Source organism: Fusarium vanettenii (genome assembly GCF_000151355.1).
Source record: "Fusarium vanettenii 77-13-4 chromosome 12 genomic scaffold NECHAsca_29_chr12_4_0, whole genome shotgun sequence".
Taxonomy (NCBI): domain Eukaryota; kingdom Fungi; phylum Ascomycota; class Sordariomycetes; order Hypocreales; family Nectriaceae; genus Fusarium; species Fusarium vanettenii.
In genome coordinates, this window is record NW_003315856.1 from 1 (window position 1) to 18,860 (window position 18,860).

General features: G+C 45.7%; 8 protein-coding genes across 8 annotated transcripts; 3 read left to right on the plus strand and 5 right to left on the minus strand.

The window, feature by feature from the left end:
* Positions 1-2,256: 2,256 nt before the first annotated feature.
* Positions 2,257-4,079, minus strand: NECHADRAFT_72919 (uncharacterized protein; the record flags this gene model as incomplete). Its single annotated transcript, XM_003043299.1, has 1 exon — positions 2,257-4,079. One exon carries the CDS (start codon positions 4,077-4,079, stop codon positions 2,301-2,303), a length of 1,779 nt encoding a protein of 592 aa, XP_003043345.1. The 3' UTR covers positions 2,257-2,300.
* Positions 4,080-5,096: 1,017 nt separating this feature from the next.
* Positions 5,097-7,167, minus strand: NECHADRAFT_53430 (uncharacterized protein; the record flags this gene model as incomplete). The annotated part of the gene is made up of 7 exons (XM_003043300.1): positions 5,097-5,429; positions 5,502-5,839; positions 5,887-6,049; positions 6,105-6,362; positions 6,416-6,781; positions 6,833-7,068; positions 7,125-7,167. 7 exons carry the CDS (start codon positions 7,165-7,167, stop codon positions 5,097-5,099), a joined length of 1,737 nt encoding a protein of 578 aa, XP_003043346.1.
* Positions 7,168-8,145: 978 nt separating this feature from the next.
* Positions 8,146-9,384, plus strand: NECHADRAFT_102113 (uncharacterized protein). The gene has a single exon (XM_003043200.1). The coding sequence runs from the start codon at positions 8,196-8,198 to the stop codon at positions 9,279-9,281; it is 1,086 nt and encodes a 361-aa protein (XP_003043246.1). The 5' UTR covers positions 8,146-8,195; the 3' UTR covers positions 9,282-9,384.
* Positions 9,385-9,635: 251 nt separating this feature from the next.
* On the minus strand, positions 9,636-10,649 carry NECHADRAFT_26462 (uncharacterized protein; the record flags this gene model as incomplete). Its single annotated transcript, XM_003043301.1, has 5 exons — positions 9,636-9,712; positions 9,768-9,938; positions 9,988-10,082; positions 10,132-10,282; positions 10,472-10,649. Coding segments are annotated over 5 exons (672 nt in total), but the record flags the coding sequence as incomplete, so codon positions are not given.
* An 885-nt stretch (positions 10,650-11,534) lies between these two features.
* On the minus strand, positions 11,535-13,376 carry NECHADRAFT_53484 (uncharacterized protein; the record flags this gene model as incomplete). The annotated part of the gene is given in 7 exon segments (XM_003043302.1): positions 11,535-11,850; positions 11,907-12,178; positions 12,225-12,463; positions 12,516-12,674; positions 12,687-12,919; positions 12,979-13,111; positions 13,172-13,376. The coding sequence occupies 7 exon segments, from the start codon at positions 13,374-13,376 to the stop codon at positions 11,535-11,537; spliced, it is 1,557 nt and encodes a 518-aa protein (XP_003043348.1).
* A 356-nt stretch (positions 13,377-13,732) lies between these two features.
* On the plus strand, positions 13,733-14,883 carry NECHADRAFT_87370 (uncharacterized protein; the record flags this gene model as incomplete). Its single annotated transcript, XM_003043201.1, has 3 exons — positions 13,733-13,773; positions 13,898-13,953; positions 14,225-14,883. The coding sequence occupies 3 exons, from the start codon at positions 13,733-13,735 to the stop codon at positions 14,881-14,883; spliced, it is 756 nt and encodes a 251-aa protein (XP_003043247.1).
* A 406-nt stretch (positions 14,884-15,289) lies between these two features.
* NECHADRAFT_87371 (uncharacterized protein) lies at positions 15,290-16,979 on the plus strand (the record flags this gene model as incomplete). The annotated part of the gene is made up of 7 exons (XM_003043202.1): positions 15,290-15,382; positions 15,451-15,559; positions 15,818-15,899; positions 15,950-16,331; positions 16,407-16,459; positions 16,515-16,582; positions 16,645-16,979. The coding sequence occupies 7 exons, from the start codon at positions 15,290-15,292 to the stop codon at positions 16,977-16,979; spliced, it is 1,122 nt and encodes a 373-aa protein (XP_003043248.1).
* Positions 16,980-17,298: 319 nt separating this feature from the next.
* On the minus strand, positions 17,299-18,764 carry NECHADRAFT_97613 (uncharacterized protein; the record flags this gene model as incomplete). The annotated part of the gene is made up of 8 exons (XM_003043303.1): positions 17,299-17,446; positions 17,496-17,773; positions 17,878-17,981; positions 18,038-18,110; positions 18,166-18,282; positions 18,331-18,443; positions 18,495-18,656; positions 18,731-18,764. The coding sequence occupies 8 exons, from the start codon at positions 18,762-18,764 to the stop codon at positions 17,299-17,301; spliced, it is 1,029 nt and encodes a 342-aa protein (XP_003043349.1).
* Positions 18,765-18,860: the final 96 nt, after the last annotated feature.

Here is an 18,860-nt window from a genome sequence, read left to right on the forward strand (position 1 = left end):
ATAAATTTAAATATATAGTTTAAGTACTCTCTCTTATATTTATTTATATAATTAATAGTAATTATTTCTATTAATAGTACTACTTTAAAATTAATTATTAATTTAGGTATAAATAAGGTAATTTTATTTAACTAGCCTAGGTATATATATATTAGCTTAATAATATTAAAAATATATATAGTATTATTTAATTACTTATAAGCTTGTAAGGAGCTTATATTAATAAGTATATCTTATTTATTAAAGAGAGAAAGGTTTTATTATAAGTTAGCTTATAAGAGTAATTATTCCCCTTAAAATATTATAGCTATAATAGGATATAAGTAGAGAAGCTTAATAAAATAATTACTAAGTTAAGACTAAAGGAAAACTATGTAATCTTATATTCTAGGACTAATAGGATTAAAGTTTAATCCTTATAATTTTATTATAAATTCAATATTTAGGGATTTAATCCTAAAGGGAGCTTTATATATATAAAATATACTTATTATACTTTCTTATATATTAGCTACCTTAGCTATTAATATAACTTAGTTATATTTAATACCTTAAGTATATTACTAGATATAACTTATATTACCCTTTAAGGCTATATAATATAATCCTTTATTAATATAAACCTAATATAACTAATTTAGCCCTTAGGAATCTTATAATTATTATATTAAAAAACTAGGAATAAAAGAATTAATTAAACCTTTTACTTAAACCTTATTATAAGTCTTATTTAAGCCTATAGCAAGGCTATAATTCTTTTTATTTTTTTTATTTTATAGATATTTAATTAACTAAGTCTAATTTAGTTATATAAACTTAGTTTTAACCTTAATAAAAATAGCTTTATTAATATATTTATAAGCATTAATAAATAGAAAAACATTTATTAATATATATATATATAAGCTTTAATATATATAAAAAAGCTTTTAATATTAATTAAAATTAAAATTAAAATTTTATTAATATAATTAATTTTATAATTAATTATTATTAAATATAATCATAGTTATTTCTTTATAATATAATAATTCTTATATCTTAGTTAAGGTTATTCCTACTTATAAGGGAGACTATTAATTTAAGCTTAATTAAAATATCTTTTTTTTAATTATATAACTTTTATAAGTCTAAAAAGCTTTAATAATTTAATTAGGTTACTTATTATATTTATATATTATATTTATAATTTTTAGACTTAGAAATCTATCTAGGGTTAATAGATTTTTTATTAAACTCTTATTAAAACCCTTATTTTATTTATTAAGAAAATTATAAATTAAGCTTTTTATTTATTAACCTTTTTTAAATCCTTTTTATAAAATAAAATAGCTCTTATAATTATATTTCTTATTATTATAAAATAATAAGAAATATTAATTTTTTAATATATAAAAAATAATTATATTTAATATAATTAATATAATTACAGAAATAATATTTTTAAGATTTAATAAAGGCTTATATATTATTAATAAAATTACTTTATAATTAAAATAAGAAATATTTAAAAATTATTAAATAACTTTTTTAGAGCTTTAATAAAGGTTATAAAACTATAAAGAGCTTTTTTAGCTTTAATAGTCTTAATAAGCTAGCTTACTTTAAGCGATTTATAATAGCCTTAAGGTCTAGCCTTAATAGGTTTAATATATTAAAGGGGTATATAAATATAATCTTATATTAATTTACTTTAAGGCTATAGTTATTAAAAAAGAAAATATATTAAGTAATTTATATAAAAGGAGCTATTTTATATTATATTATTACTAATAATAATAACTTAATATTATTAAAATATAAAATAAGTTTTTATTATTATTATTTATTAATAATATATTCTTAATAAAATAAAATTTATTAAATTAAAATTTTAAGTATAAGAGTATTTATAGAGCTTATTTAATATTAATTCTTATATTAAAAGGTAATAGGTATAATAATTTAACTATATAAAAGTATATTTATTTAACTAAGTTATTTTAATTTATTCTCTAGGTATATTATAAGGTTAAATTACTTTTTAATAATTATAAAAAGTTTTAAGACTAAGTATTAAATGCTTAACTTATAAATTAATTAAGGCCTTAAATTATTATACTATTAATTATTAATTATATTAATAATATTATTTATTATTTAACTTACTTTTAAAATTATTATTTTAAATATTATATATTTTTATAATAAATTACTATTAACCCCGTTAACTTAGTAAGGAGATATATATCTTATATATTATAATTTACTTTACTTGCCTTTTATAAGGGTTGCTACTTATACCTTACTGACCTTTATTTCTACAAACTAACCCGACCAAACACTCTTGTGTTCTGGTTTCGGTCAATGGCTCTTCTCCACTGCTGACAGATTGCGTGGCTGTCTACCATGATGTTTACCTCCTGGCTATGAAACCATGATTGTGTATCTTGATTCCCACTGCCTTGAATGCCAACCGCTCCATCTGCGATCAGTAGTTTAACATGACAGGACCGGGATTTAAATGAATTGTAAATGGAGTGGTCCTGATCCTTTCCAACATAGTGGTAAATGTGTAAGATGTCACGCTCAGGTCCCGTCGGTGGAAGACCATTGATAAGAGCTCGCGCCGCTTGCTCGTTAGTTCCGCCTTGACCGGGAACCATCTCTCCTGTGTCATTGTACCCCCAGCATACGTAGTACGTAACCTCAACGCCACGCTTGAGAGCATCAGCCAAAGCTGTCATCAGCGGTCCAGCATTGAGATCTGGCGTCTGGATGAAGATATCCCTTCTCGCATTCCGGATTAGGGAAAGCCAAGCCTCGTTCTGAGGCACATGTAGACTCTTCGAGTTTATAGGGCCGTAGGGAGGTCGACACACAAGGGCTATCGGGACAGGCTCCGTAGTGGACGTCTCGATATATGGTGTCATTTCCTCCCCATCCTGAATGTCAGGACCTGTTGGTTGAATGGGATTCTTAACCGCAAGGTTGAGCTGTCGGTTCGTTGCTTGCAGCCGGGTCTCGTCCGACTTGTTGGAGTAGCATGACTGCATTCTAACAATTTCTCCAGCAATATCATCATCGTAATGGGGACTCTCAGGAGTATGCTCTGGTAGTTCAGGGCAAGCTCTGTCCTGTGACACGATCTGGGTCCCATGATGCCTCTCTTCGTGATCCAGAACTTCGAGACGCCGGAGGTGTTGTGTGGATACTGATGAACCACCCTCGGCAACTGAACTTTCGGGTGAGGGTGGCTCTGCGCGCAGTGGATTGTTCCAAGTGATCAATGCAGTGTCGTAAATGCTCTCGACCACAGGCCCCTCGAGGTGTGTCATCATTTCCATGTTGTCATTGTCTTCGATGTTGTTGCTCATGATGGCGGCAATCTTGCGATCAATGATGCAGAACTTGGCGTGCAGGGTCCCCAGGATCAATCTGTGTAGGCTGATAACCTCCATGTCAAGAAATGGCACCTCTTCGGGCGCGGGAAGTTGAACAGAGTTGGATGTAAAGGTCTTCGGTTTCACCCGTTGGTGAGGGCTGAAGATGTTCCCAATGGAAGGCTTGTCATACATGATCTTCACCATGACTCGTTGTCCTCGCTTTTCCGCGCGCTTCGAAAGTTCAATCAGAGCATTTCTGATGAGCCTCTGTGCCACCGATGGCGACCAAGAGCATGTAATAAAGAACACCTCTTTCTCTGCGCGGACAATGAGATTGGAGCAGTGACGAACGATGTCTTGCAGCGGCGCGACAATCGTGAGAGGTATCATCCCATGCGACCCCATCAACGGAGGTGAGATTACCCCTGCCATGGGATTACTGTGGAGACAGCTCAGTGCATCAGCAAAGGCTTGCAGAAAGAGGGCGCTCGGTTCTGTTGGGCCCCAGCGCCCACATTTGAGAGCCAGTTCCAGTGGATTGACTGATGCGGCCGGATCATTCGTGTCAGAGGCATCGGTGGGTTGTCCAGCATGCTCTTGGCCACCGTACAGTCGTTTAACGATATCTCCTGGTGCTTGATAAGGGTCTTTTGCCAGAGCAGAGCTAACAGTCTCGTGAACTTGACAAAGATCGAAAACGCGTTTGGATATCATCGTGTAGGTGTTTCTTCGTCCTTGTGAAAGATCTGTTGCCTTGTGAGGCTGGTGATGATGATATGTCCACTTTCCGTCCCGCTCCGGCAGATCTTCACATTTTTAACATATTTCCTTTCAGCAGGGAGGAGATGAAAGCGTCATTGCGCCATGGAACAAACCTGCTACGGCCGTTGAATATGGCTAGCTTGCCCCCGTGCACCAAACCCACGGCTTATTGTGCCGTGCGGCCATCATTGTCAGAACGTTATGCACTCATTCATCGCGATCGCCAGGGCACAGTTTGCGCTAAGCTCGGCACGGCGTGCCGAGACGGCACATCTCAGCCGACTAGGGGTTTCTTCAGCCAATTCTTCTGCTCGAGTTCTCCAGTCTTGGGAAATAGTGGCTGGGCAACCCCCAATTTCATTGTATTTTGCTGACGCGTTCAACTTGCTCGCGAATGTTGGGTGGTATTTATTCGGCTTGGAGGCGAGGCACTTCCCACACTTGATATCATCTATCACGTCATATCGGTGGTAATCAGGGTTTCTGCGATTCTTCTCGCGACTATGAGCTTCGTTAGAGCTGTGAAAACATGGTCCTTGTCGGGATAGCGATTCCTTTTCACGCCCTGTGTTACCAGTGTTCATCGAACTTGCAACAGGTGCCTAGAAATGTGATCATATAGGGAATATCTCGGTCAAAGGCCACCGACCCCGTAATTCCATTGTCATGTCCTAACCCGGACTAAGTCGATTGTCGAGACAGATTGTTTCGCAACATATTAGAATCCCTCCATATTGTGAGAACTGACATCGCGCTTTTGGGAACGCATCAAATATAAAAAAAGATCAATTGGCAGGGCTAAGACAACATCTTCAATAAGGCCCCAAGTCTCTCGTATCAGTGCTGTGAGATGATGTCATAAATATAAAAGCTACCTTGAAACACAAACTTTCTTCGGCACCGTCCGCGGCTCATCCCTCAACAGGCTGACTCCGAGGGCGTTTCCGAGGCGGGCATAGCTGTCATAGTCTATAACTTCGCTTGTGACTTCTTTTTTGCCTCCCTTTCCTTGTCCCTCAGCTGCCTTCGTAGAATCTTGCCACTGGGACTCTTTGGGATGGTGTCGATGAATTCAACACCTCCCCTAAGCCACTTGTGCTTTGCTTTGTGTGTCTCAACATGCTGGCAAATGGCACGAACAGTGTTTTCATCTGAAAGCCCATCACATTTCTCAGATTTGACCACATATGCTTTGGGAACCTCGCCTGTTCTATTATCCGAGACTTGTATGACAGCGCAGTCTGAGACAAGGTCATGTCCAAGTAAGTGAGCCTCCAACTCAGCGGGCGCGACTTGATGGCCCTACACATGCATGAGTATCATAAAGTCGGTAGTGAAGCGAAGATGAGGGAGAAATGAGACAGTAAAACTCACGTTAACCTTGATCAGTTCCTTCAGCCTATCAACAATAACGAGGTGCTCGTTTCCGGAGGCGGCCTTGCGTACTAAGACTTCATCGCCAGTCCGAATCCATCGGCCATCCGCCCGCCAGATGAACGTTTCGGTAGTCGCCTTTTGATTATTCAAGTATCCCAAGGCTAAGGATGGGCTTTGCACGAGGAGCTCTCCCGGCTTGTTGTACTCTGTGATTTCCTGGCCAGTCTCAATATCCACGAGCACGGCTCTTGTCCCAGGAACTAGAGAACCGGAAGAGCCGTCATCAATGTCAAGTTCGCTAGTCGTACAGACTACTGTACAGGTTTCTGTAAGGCCTGCAGCTGTTAGAAACGTCCGGTGGCGATAGTATTGCTCTACACACCGTATCCCTGACCAACGCGCCACTTTGGGTACTGCCTTCGAACTTCATCCACGACTTCGGAGCCCAATGGTGCGGCGCCGGTGTAGACATATCTTACGGAACTTAGGTCGTACTTGGCACACAAAGTCTCGTTTCGGATAATCCGAATGATAATGGGTGGCACCTTTTACAGTCAGATCGAAGGCTGTGCGGCAGCTGTTGTGATTCTGAAAACTCACCACGAACAAGAGGGCAATTCTGTACTTTTGTACCGCAGCTAAAACCGCCTTGAAGTCAAACTCAGGCATGACAATAACTCCATCGCCTCGAAAAGTGCTGGCGTAAGAAATGATGAGGAGACCGTAGATGTGACTAAAAGGGAGCACACCCAGGCAGGCTTGGGTTTTGACGCCGAGCTTTTGTCTTGAGACGCTATCAAATGTTGAAATCTGTAGGACATTGGAAATGACATTGCGATGAGAAATCATCACAGCTTTCTATGGTGAAGGACTTAGTAGGCGAGCGGATACAGCAAGAATGACAGACTAACAGGAAGACCTGAGGTTCCACTGGAATAGCAAAGGTAGGCAACTTGTCTGGCACCCTGACCTTTCACCCATTTGGGACTCTCCAGGGCAGGCAATGCAACGCCTTGTTGAATGAGCTCATCTACTGTAGTAAAATTCAGTCCTTTGCTTCCCCCTGGAGTCTCCAGAAGGAAAATACGATCCTTGGAGATACCGACAGCTTCAGCGGCCTTTACAGCCCGATCTATCAGAGCGGTGCAGGTAAAGAGTGCCTTGGCACCAGACGATCGTAACTGGTGCTCAAGCTCACTTGCCGAGTAAGCAGCGCTGGCAGGAGTGACAATTCCAGAAAGTCGATGAACAGCTTGTGTGACGGAAAACGTATCAACCTAAGAGATGTAAGATGATTCTCTTTGCGATGTGAGGAGCGATGAACTTACAGCATTCAATGAAAAGATAGCAACGACCTTATCCCACTCAACGCCCTCGTTGGGTGCAAAATCCAGTTTCTTGGCAATGCTGCGGGCCAGGAAGTCAGCACGCTGACGTGCTTCCGAGGCAGAGTACGTTTTGCCCGTGAGGCCGCAAGTGAATGGGTTCCTAGACTGCGAAAATGGTAGCCGGCCGAAATTCTCGGTTGCCATGAAGTCGTGGAGAGATATAGAATCGGGAGGATCTGGTTCATCCTTTAGAACAACAAATTATAATACTCTCATTGGTGAGGTAACACACCGATGGGGAGCTGAGGCACCCATTCTGGGGATGTAAAGACCATCTCGGGCGCGGGCGTGATGGGGTAGATTACGCCGTAGTCGGACACAGGAAGGGGCTCGATGGCGATGATTAGATATACAAACCAAGGAAGCAATCGAGAAGGTCTACGCGATACTTATGAAGAGTCGGTAAGCGGGTAGAGTCTCGGCAGCCACTCAAAGAACCCCAGGTGCGTCCCCTGAGTCAAGGGCCCTGACTAAGATGATCAACTTGCGGGGATGTTGCATCGGGAATTGGGAGCGGCAAGGCTTCCCGCGCCCTCCGAGGCAATTTGAAGTGAAGATTCGGGGCTGATAGGCCCCAAGCTTCTCCGCAATTCCTCCACAATCCCCGGATTTGAAATACACTTAGGCCAAGATGCAAGTGGAGCTCCTCGGAGAGGGGCATCGGCTTTCAAATGCGAAGCCAAATCCGAGTGGTGCCCGATACCCAGGTTCACGTTGGAAGTTATTTACGAGGCAGATAGTCCTACTATGACTTCAGGCAACCTCTCGGACCATATTTAATAGCTCTAGATCTTGATATGATCGAGTTCATTCTCATATTGATCGATCGCAAATGCACAGATCCTATTTCCTCTGAATCGCGACCTAGACCTCACATCCTCCTGCATATCTAATGCCCTTTTGTACCCTCAAGTTCGCCTTTTATATCCGATAAGGCTTCTTTCTTTAACGTCTTGGGTTAGCCATTTCGTACACCTAGGCATCTCATCTGAGCCTGTATTGTCGATTTTTGCCAACCGCCGCCAATAAAATTAGGCAAGGACCCAGATCACTGGCCACTATTGGTGGAAGCAGTATCATCTTTTTCCAATGGAGCTGTGGATAATGCCAAGACTTCTTGTTGGTCTTCTCATGATAGAGTGGGCTGAGCATGCTGTGCCGCATAAGCACAGCACATGAGAAGGCTACTAGGCAACAATGCAACTTGCGCGCTTTCCACCTGGCAATGCCCTCGATATCCCGTCTTTCGCTGTGTTTCGAATCTTGATGCCACATTAAATCTGTCTACCTGCTCCTCGGCCTAATGGCCCCATCAGTATCCAGCGTCCTTGCTCTCGCAGCAGCCTTGCACGCCATTCCGGCAAATGGGCAAGGCGAGCAGCAGCCGCTCAACGAGGCTATCGGAGGAATCAACCACGATGCGTATCTAGAAGCACGGCCTGCCGAAATCACCATCTTCAATGACCCCAAGTGGCCTTGTGTACCAGAGACAGGCCAGCCTTCGGTTGACTGGGACGTGCCCCTCAACACTTGCGTTTCTGCGAACTTCACCCTCGACAGCAATGTCCATCTAATGACCCCCGGGCTATGCCCAGGAGGCACCAAAAGCCCCTACATATCGATCTACCCAAGTTCGAGTTGCACGGGCGCATCCAGCCACCCAACCTGGTACGACAGACGTGTCGCACTGAATGGTCCCGGTTATTGTCTCGGCAAAGCCGTTTGGGGAAGCAAGATCACGCCTCCAGAGGGGCCATGGTCAATGGAATTTCGATGCGATGGCACGGAAAGCGACGAGCCTATGAGGTTCCTCCATGTCACACTTCCCGAACCGCCCGCGAAGGCCGAGCCAGAACCTGCACGTCCGAGACTCAAAACAGCTTCCGTCTCCGATTCAGCCTGTTACATTTCTGGTATGGGAATGGCCGGCGCTCCCAAGTTCATCTTCCAACGACCAGAAGCCGATGTATGCGTCAACGTTGCCCCAAAGCACAGGCTTAAGATCTACCGAAACGCCTTGTGTCCGAACGGTACCGAGGCACTTTTCGCACGTTTCGGTGGAAGAGATTGCAGAGGTAGCCCCGTTGAACTTAAGGAAGTGGACAGCAACATGATGGCGACCAACTCCCCAAGTACTTGTATTGACATGGGAGGAGAAGAAGCCAGCAGTTATACCTTTTGGTGCACAGGTGATCTCCACCAAAAGGATGTGCCTCAAGGCCTGTTTCCTGATGATGACGATACGCGAGTCCGCTTACACTACACGTATGGAGCCCCGGCCGGAAGTTCAAGCACCGAGTCAGGCGCCGGATCGTTGGGAATGTCGATGAATTGCAGACACATAGGGCTAACAGTCCTGGCGGCTGTGCTTAGTATAGTGGTCAGGTAGTTGACCAGCGACGGCCGGATTGACCATGTTGGATTTTATGAAGTTTCCTTCCCATGCTATATTCTCACTCATTCATTAATACAACCACGTATACTACCTATCAGTCGACTGCCCACTCAGACTCAGAAGCTCGATTTCACTTCTATTTCTCGCATGGCCATTTGTGGAGCTACCATGTGGTTCAACACTCTGCGAAACGTGTTTGTGTTGCGGTACTTCTGTCGTGCAGATGGCGCCCCTGCCATTCATTGATTCATTGTCATGAATTTCGTTGAACTCGTCGTCATCAGTCCTCACAGGCCTTGGGATTCTTCTCGAGGATTCACCACTGTACTTGTTCGTTGACCCTACGTTGCGTCGAAGAAGTGGGCGCAGTGAGGGAAGACACGCAACAATGAGACCAATGTAAGCGTCGAGAGCACTCCACAGTTCTGCCGATAACTCTATATTACCACAAGAAGATTCCGATGAAAATGAAGCACTTACCGATCATTGTTATAGATCTAAACCCGTTGCGGTCTCCCAGCTGCACGTTGAGAAAACGTGTAAGGGAAAAGATCAGATCGATGAGACCGATCAGAAAAACCCCATAGACGCCGTTTTTCGTTCTTCTATTCATTTTGAGGTCATGGAAAATCGAGAATGGCAGCAAGAATACTGAAAACAGGTTTAGCAAAGATGATGTTCCACGGCAGAGTCAACTCACATTGGAGACTGCCGAAGAAATGCAGTCCCCAAGCGACCTGAAAGATCAAAGGCAGCCACTTGGGGCCACACTCTTCAATAGGTCTTGTAATAACCCTCGATAAACGGTGAGCGGAATACCAGCATGGGAGATGCTTAAACCAACCAGTGCCTTTCGAGGGGGAGGCACGAAAAGAGCTGCAACCCCAAAGTTGTAAGGTACGCCAATAGGCAGTATACCGTAGTGGCCCAGAGAAGAGCTCTTCTTTTTACCATAAATATTGGAAAGATTTGGAAATATGTCGCAAGCAATGATGCTTTGCATAGATAGAAAGTCGTGAAGAAGGGGAAGTCACCAAACCATGACATCTTTGAAGAACGTGTCAGCATATTTTAGTTTCGATCGGTAAAAAAAACGTGCTCTTGAGAGCTAGTTTGTATAATTACCTTGAACAAATACTCTATGACTTTGGGGTCTTCCTCCAATGTCGTAAAGTCATAGGTACGCTGAGGCTCGAGTGCTCCATGGACCTTCATCACAACATTGACTGATGCACACAAAACAGCGAAGCACCATGCTGCTATCATGAAATATTCGCTTGCCAGGAGGCGGTTTCTCTGAATTTTCAACCTCAGATAGATCCGTGCACCGATAATTACGGCTGCGAGTCCGATGAGGGTGTAGATGGTGGCCTGTCTTGGTAAGCATTCAACACGATCCAACACGATCTCCAGGGTCCTGTGCGCCCGCTGAAGAAAGGGGAATCAATCGTAGGGGATATAGGGCTGGGGCTCAACACTTACAATCACGGTCGACCCGGACGGCGCTATGACAGTCATTGCTGTTGATGCATCGCAAAAGTCGCGTAGGATGCGGAGCCTACGCGTCGGGGAAGAGCTCAAGTTGGGACGAGAGACTTGAGAAATGAAATGCATCCATAAATCGACATCCGACCTAAAATTTAGACTAGGCAAGTTCAGGTATGGTCCTCCATTCCAAGCAAGGTGGATGAAGTCTAGATGCCGCCAGGGATCTGAGAGCCCTGGAATGTTACTGTGGCGGTTCGCCCAGACCAGTTGCAACATAGCATGAAGTAAGATCAGCCCAGGAGATGATGGACTAGCTAGGAATGTTCAATATCTCCCACAGCGATGTTTTCGGGCTTTGTAATGCATTCAAAGCGCCGGGTTACGTTTTGTCCCAAACGCCGGAACTCGCATCCCCTGCCCTCCTGGCCCCTCCATCAAACAGCCACTTTTGACAGCATCCAGTCCCTGCGCCTTCCGGGTATCGGCACATAGCTTATCATGGTCGGAAGCCTGGCCTCGACTTTCACTTGTGCACTTGAAGCGTTTGTGCGTTACTCGCACGGGGCAACCCAACCTGTCATTATCCAGCCTCGGTGGCTGTGTACTTATCTGGGAAGCCCAGGAACCTTTCGAAGTCGGCGGTGTATCTTAATAGACCAGAAGAAGTTCAAAATAAACCGTAATAAATCAAGAACTCATACTCTCTAAAGTCCCTGCATCGCTCTCTTCCCATGGAAATACCTGCTCAATAGACCGAATTCACTTCTCATGGTGAGGTGACCGTGGCTTGATGGTAGCCTTGAAGGGCTCTGGGTGGCTAACAACGCCTGGTGTGAACCGTATCTCCGGCTGAGCCACTGGATCACCCCTAGTGATATCAAAGACAGCCAGAGACTGCGCAATATTCACATACAATGCATTGTCGGCCAAAATGCGACCAGGACAAATGCGACGCCCAAAGCCAAAAACAAAGGTGTAAGGGTCTGGTGCAACCTCGCTTCCATCATCTGGCAAGAATCTCTCCGGCTTAAAGGACATGGGTTCGTCATAGACCTTAGGGTCATGCGTAAAGTGCCTAGAGCGTAGGCGTTTGTTAGACACGTCGCAAAACATGAGTGTAGGCGGACTCACCAGACGTTAGCAAATAGCATGGAACCCTTCGGGATAAAGTACCCTTCGCACACATCATCCGCCGTACTCGTATGAGGCAAACCCATGGGTGCCACTGGATGCCATCGTAAAACTTCTTTGACGATTGCGTCAATGTACGGCAAATTCGGGCGGTCTGCCAAGGTTGGCAAACGGTCCTTGCCAATGACTCGGCCAATCTCTTCTTGCGCCTTTCTCTGAACATCTGGAGAAATGGACATTGCCAAGAAGAAGCATGCGAGAGCTGATACGGTCTATACTTGTTAGCATGGCGCCAAGATTAGGGGGGAAAGCACTAACTGTACCAGCGCCCGCTGTGTAAAGCGACATGGCTGACCATTTGTTGGTGAACTTCTCTTCAGGAGTTGAGTCACCAGTCTCCAATAGTCGTGCAAGAAACGAATTGTCATCCTTGCCCTGGGCGATCTGATGCTTAACAAAGGCATAGGGCTTCTCCGTCACGTTATGCAACTCGGCTGCCCATTGACGAGCTGTCCTCTTCCACCCAGTTCCGGGCACCCAGTCTGGAAGGTATCTCACTGTGGTCATGAACGTCAATTATTGCAGCGACTGAGGTCAAAGGGTGCTTACAGAATGGCATCATGTCAACCATGAAGGCACCTGGAACACCGGCAAGTGCAAACTTGTCCATGGCGTCGCCAGCCATGTTGACCAGAACATCCTCCTTGAAGGGCTCCGCCGTGTATCCATATGCGATTTTGAGAATAACCGCACCAGCTTCCCTACAGCCTAGTCAGTCACAGGCTCTTGAGAGGATGTTGGTCAGGTTTTGGAGAACAAACTTCCTTATCTGATTCACCACATCTTCGGGATTGTCCAGCACATGAAGCAGAAAATGTCCCACTTCAGCCTCTTGCAAAGTGTTGTGTTGGGCTGCTGCTGTCTTGGAGCCAATGATCCGACTCATGTTCTTGCGGTAGGTCCGAAAACGGTCATTGTATTGCGAAAGGCCCAGAGAGTTCTCCCAGCCCAACCTGTTCCAGGTGTTGTTAGTCCTACGCAAAACATGATGAGGGATGATGTCAAGCCATACATTTCACCGACAAAAATTTGTCGAGGCCTAGAAGAGTGCTTTACAGATCTTTTTTCGAGTAACTCAAATGCAACTTGAGCGTCGTTGATGATCACTAGAGTCTGTCCCATCACGGTGACAGAGCTGATTGGACCTGCACAGGTTAGGTTTCTTGAGAAACATTCATGTGAGCAGGAATCAATGCTAGACATACCATACAGACCCTTGTGTTTCAGCCAATGATGGGCTTCAAGGACACCGGGCCTGGGTAAATCGTTGAGATTCCCGGCAAGAGGTAGGCCATTTGGCCCTGGGGGCAAGGGAGGGTTTCCATTTGCTGTGCTGAAGGAGCGCTTGAGAATTACCACAATGACGACGCCGATTGCTGAGCCAAGGATGAGCGCTGAGAGGCCAGTCATGGTCGAGTTCGCAAAAGGAACGTTGGAAAGCCCAAGATGGAGAAGTCAATGAGCATTGAGAATGATGCAACCCTCGCCTTCGCTCACAAAAAGCTCATCATGCTTGGGGCTTTAGGCCGTTTTGAATCCCTGTTGCAGCCACAACATCGGTGCAAACGCCTCGGACGTGCTCCGTTCATACCGTCAAATCAGGGGTGGTGGATTAGCTACCGCGGAGGCACCCACGCAACGTTTTCCCAGAACGGAGTGGACTTCGCAACGACTGTTGGTTTCTCTGCATTTCTCCAGTCCACGCGCGGCATTTTTCATCATCTCCAGTGCCACCGTTGCGCGAAACAGGCTAACAGGACGCCGGCATGCATGGCTCAGGAGAAAATGGTACCCCCAAACCCGACAAGTGCGCGATCGACGGGATAAAAAAAAGCAAGTCTGGGGTTGGATGCTACCCTCTGGATTGTAGCCCCGAGCTCGCAAGGCCCTTTGTCTGCGACCTGTTGGTTCTATTATACCAATCCTTTCAGAATTTGCAACGCCAAAGGCTCTTATGTTGTATCTCTTTGCTTTTCTACAATCGATGGTGAGTAAGAAATGGTGGGATGCTGACGTTTCGTCAACTCCGTAATATATCACATCCTTCAGGGCTGATGGGAACACAAATTGTTCCCCCACGTCCCAGGCCCCCGCTATAGCATCCGCAAGTTTGGGGTGCTAGAATTTGTTTATCGCATCCGTGCAAGAACTGAAGTCACTGTCAGATTCAAGCCGGTATCGCCGCTGATGGGAACCAGACAACTTGCAAGCATACAGAGTCAAACCCCAGTTTAAGTTGCATTGAGCAACCCTAATAGATCCAAGGAAAGAATCCTTTCGGTCCGTCCAGGCTGATCAGCTCTCGTTTTGCATCATCAAGACTATCGCCACCAAGTTCAAGCAGTCTGAGGTCTCGACACACAATGAGCATGTCACATGTGAGAAATTAGAAGAACAAGGCGAGGTGAGCGAAGACCCACCTTCCTACAACGGACAGAAACAGAAGAATGGGAGAAGAAAGATACCGGGTTGTTGCTGGCCGACAATCGCTTCGAACGACGGCTTTGTCCTTCAGGGCCATCGGACTCCAGTTTTGCTTTTTATATACAACCCGCCTGGCCACCCAGTTGCTATTGAAGAAACGCAATGGGAGAGGTCTAGGCTTTCCAAAGAAAGATTCACCTGCAGCAGTCTATACACTGGACAACGGCCTACCGGGAATTCTCAGCAACCAAGCAGGGGTGCGCGGCATGTTGTCTCTTTTCTCGAGACAGGCCAAAGGCATCTTCGAAACCCTGTCCTAGTCGTTCCGGGCCGTTGGGCCCTTCCAAGGACATGCGGCTATTACTGGTCACGAGGTGAAAAATTCACAATGCCTCCCTGGTTAGAGGGACTAGGAACCCAGGCTGTCTACGGCACAGATACGGATCACAAGCTCCTCCATACGAGGGCCATACTAGACACTCGTTGGAGTTAGCTCTTAAAACGCTTCAGGTAGATAAATAAACCTGCCATCAAACATTTCATGTGACCGTTCTCCATGTAGGCACCCCATAGCCCCAGCTCTTTGGAGTCAACAAGGTCGCATGCTTGGTGAGCCATCTGTAACAGTCGTTGCGAAATCACGCCTCACTCCACCGATCGTTTCATCCCCACCCCTTTCGAGGTCCTGATCTGCAGGCCACAAGTTCATTATACTGTGCCGCGATCCATGGAGCCGGTAACGGCGCCCCCACGGGTGATCCGGATCTCGATCGGACCTGCAGGGTTATATCAATGAGTACTGCATGCCACGACGAGCCGCAGCTGTGAAGTCTGATCCTCGGGCCCAGAAGTTCACGGCTCTCTCAGAATCCTTCGACCTGGCGACGAAAAAGGCCATCATGAGATTCTCCCTGATTCTTTGTCTCACTGCTACCATGCTAGGCAGGGCAGTGGCTCAAACCGATCTTCTGGTGGCCCTCCCAAACTGTACGGTACGTATACGCCGGTTGGTGCTTGATGGCGCTAGCATCATTTCCACAAACTAATGTCCTGTCCTCAGGTCCAATGCTTTCAGACGAGTATTTCCAACACCTCTTGTTCACCTACAGATATCCCATGCCTTTGTGGTGATCAGACATTCCAAAGTTGTACCATCAAGGAGATCTTGAGTACGAAGCATCTCCTAGAGTCCCCATCCTCACCGGCACTGATCGAGTCTTAGCATCAACAAACGCAAAATTAGCAGCTTGTGGCGTGGCTCCAGGAGATCAATCCGCGACCATCATCGGTATCCCAGCATCCTTCGGCTCCCTCGCCATTCTTTTGGTCTTGATTCGCGTCTTCGGGCGTCTCTGGATTACCAAGGTTGACTTGGACTGGGATGATTACTTGATTGTCCTCGCTGTGGTGAGTTTTATCCTCAACAGCGTTCTCTGCCGCCCTATTGAACCACTCTCTGAACCAATACCTTGATATCTGCCTCGGTACTCAATTTGGTTTGCTATCCCAGTAAGTCAACTCGCTGCTGCCGCCCTGACCTCGGTCTGACAAACAAACAGTGGCTCACCTTGGAATGGGCAAAGACTTTTGGACGATCCCATTCCCAGACATCGATATGACTCTCAAGGTAACTACTTCAACGCGACACGGCTCAAAGTCCGAGCTAATTGCGTTGTGAAGTTGCTCTATGTTGCGGAAATCTTCTACATGTTTGCCGAGATGCTGGTACAAATGTCCCTTTTGGCATTTTACATCCGCGTCTTCCCTGAGGCTTCTCTCTTCGTGAGACGATCGTCTTGGACTCTGATCGCCATTGTAGGGTGCTTTGGAATCGCAAACACCTGCACAATGATCTTTCAGTGTACCCCAATCCCCTTCTTCTGGTCTGGTTGGGCTGGTGAGATGACTGGAAAATGCATTGACATCAACCTCTTCTCTTGGGTCCGTGCCGCCATCGAAATCGCAATTGATGTCGCGATTCTTTCCTTACCTCTTCCCAGTGTCGTCAAGTTGTAGATGAGCTGGAAGAAGAAGGCCCAGGTCCTTCTCATGTTTGCGCTTGGCTTTGTGTAAGTCATGTTCCGCTATTCTTTGTCTCTAACCCTGAGTCTAACCTGTGTATAGCATCACTGTTGTCAGCATTCTGCGCCTTCAATCCCTCATCCAGTTTGCCAAGACATCCAATCCCACTTGTAAGCCGCCCTTCTCCTATTATTGCGCACTTGGCAAGCCGTTGCTCACAGACATGACACAGATGATAACTCGCCGGCCATTTACTGGAGTGTCCTGGAATGTGACATGTTCATCATTTGCGCCTGCTTACCCGCCCTACGATCGGTTCTCTCCAAACTCGCACCCAGGTTCTTTGGCACCACTCGCAAGAAGAGTTATCCATCTGGTGATTACTATAGACATGAGGGCTCAAACCAAGACTCTGAGCTTCAGGTATCCTCGCATCACATGAGAAGTTTAGACAGCTCGGGAAAGATCACGAAATGCGTTGACGTGGATGTCACGCAGGAACAAAGAACGGCATCCGATGAGGATCTGGTCTACCCGCCACGATCATACTACTTATCCGATACCTAAAACTGGTCCTGGAGTGAAAATAGACTTAGCTAAATGATAGATATGAATAATACAGACACATCATGCTTCAATTTATTATCTGGCGAGCTTAACCCTAGGCGTCGGTATCACACAAGCTGCTCGGTCATCTGATCCTTATTGAGTACTTGGGTCTATAACATATCTTGGCCGTCACATACACCATTCTTGTCCAAGGGAAAATCCCGAATCCTTCCTTTCGAGGCGAGTGGACCCAGAATATGAGCTGTCCAGCTTGAAACCAAAGACATCAGAAAATCTAGTTCTTACGTTTGTGTCGCAGTTTCGTAAGGCCCAGCGATCACTTCAATGAGTCAAAAAGAGACATCTTGACTGTATCCAGCTGCTGCACAGCTTCGATCTCATCATCCAGACTCTCCAGGAATCGCTTCTCGTCCCACTTTGGCTTCCACCCAAGCTTCAGTGCATTCTCGGAGATAAGGTGCCCACTTCCAGCAGTTAGCTTGTTAAATTTGTCAAATCTGGGGAATACCTCACCTGGAAGTGCCGATAGCTCGCATATACAGGCGTGGGAATCCCATAGTATCGGCGGCCTCGTCATAACTTGGCCACACCTGGACCTCGGGCTCGTTCACAAGCCCGCGGGCGTAAAGGCCCTTGGCGAGACCATTCATTACCTTCCACCAAGGAGACCTATGAGCCAGGGCGAAATAGTATCCGTTTTCACCGCTTGGAACCGGCTCTTGTTGCAAGATCTTCTCCAGGAGGAGGAGATAGAATGACGTCAAATCCGAGATATGAACTGCAGCTGGGCTCTGTGTTGAGTCAGTCATAAATTGTGTCCGCAATATGAGAAATGATCCCGTTGCGTGATCTTCTAGGGAAAATAGAACAAGGAAAGGGAAGTGGTGAAACCTACACCATCGACGTCGAATTTGTAAACAGCCTTCAGCTTGATGCTAGTTCTGACGAAAGCAGGGATGTTGACAGACAGCTTTCGACACTCGCCAGTGCCTCTGCCATCTATTAAATAGTTAGACCTTTTTCTTTCAACGATTCACCTCTTTGTCGACACTTACAGACCACAGGGACGACAACGTTCAAAGTCGTCACGTTCTGTGCCTTGCCCTCGTCTGCAAGAAGGATGTTTGTCTGTACTTGAATTAGGCATCTTCCTCGTTTCGTAAAACTAATCCTGAATGCTTACCAGTCTAACCGGGTTTTCCGTGCCAATCTCTCTCTCTTTGCTAAGGAGAGGATCAGTATCCCTGACTTCTCCGGCCGGCCATCCACCCTCCTCCGTGAACATGGTTGCCACAGATGACTATTTCAAGGTCAGTAACATCTTCCACGCTCACCGTCAATAACTCACATGAATCAAGTAGGTTTTGTTTTCACTATCTCGCTGGCGTTGGCCAAGAGCGGCAACGAGGTTCGTGGTCATGGCAGGGTACATGGAACCCGCAGTGTGGATTACAATGTTGACTGGAAATCTCGTCAGTGTCCCTACCTTAAATATTGTGGGGTGTCACATACTCTCGTTTCGAAGCACCGCCTCTTCAACTGCTGCGTTGTCATTGAGGTCAACATTGACAGCCTCGATCCCGAGCTTCGATACGCTCTCGACTTGGTCCTGCGCTCGAACGGCAGCAAAGAACTTTGCGTCCTTGAAGGAATCATTTGAGTGAAGGAGTAGATCTGCCAAAACAGAGCCACCACCGCAAGGTGTCAGTAACAGTGTGGAAGGGGGCCCGGGGAAGCATACATGTAACCGGCAGCACCTGTGATGAGAACGTTCTGAACCATGATGTTGATATGGGTATGGTAAAGTAACTAGAGTTTGAAATGGGTGTAAGAGGCTTGTTTTCTGTACTCCTTTCTAGTAGAAGAGAGGAACAGTCC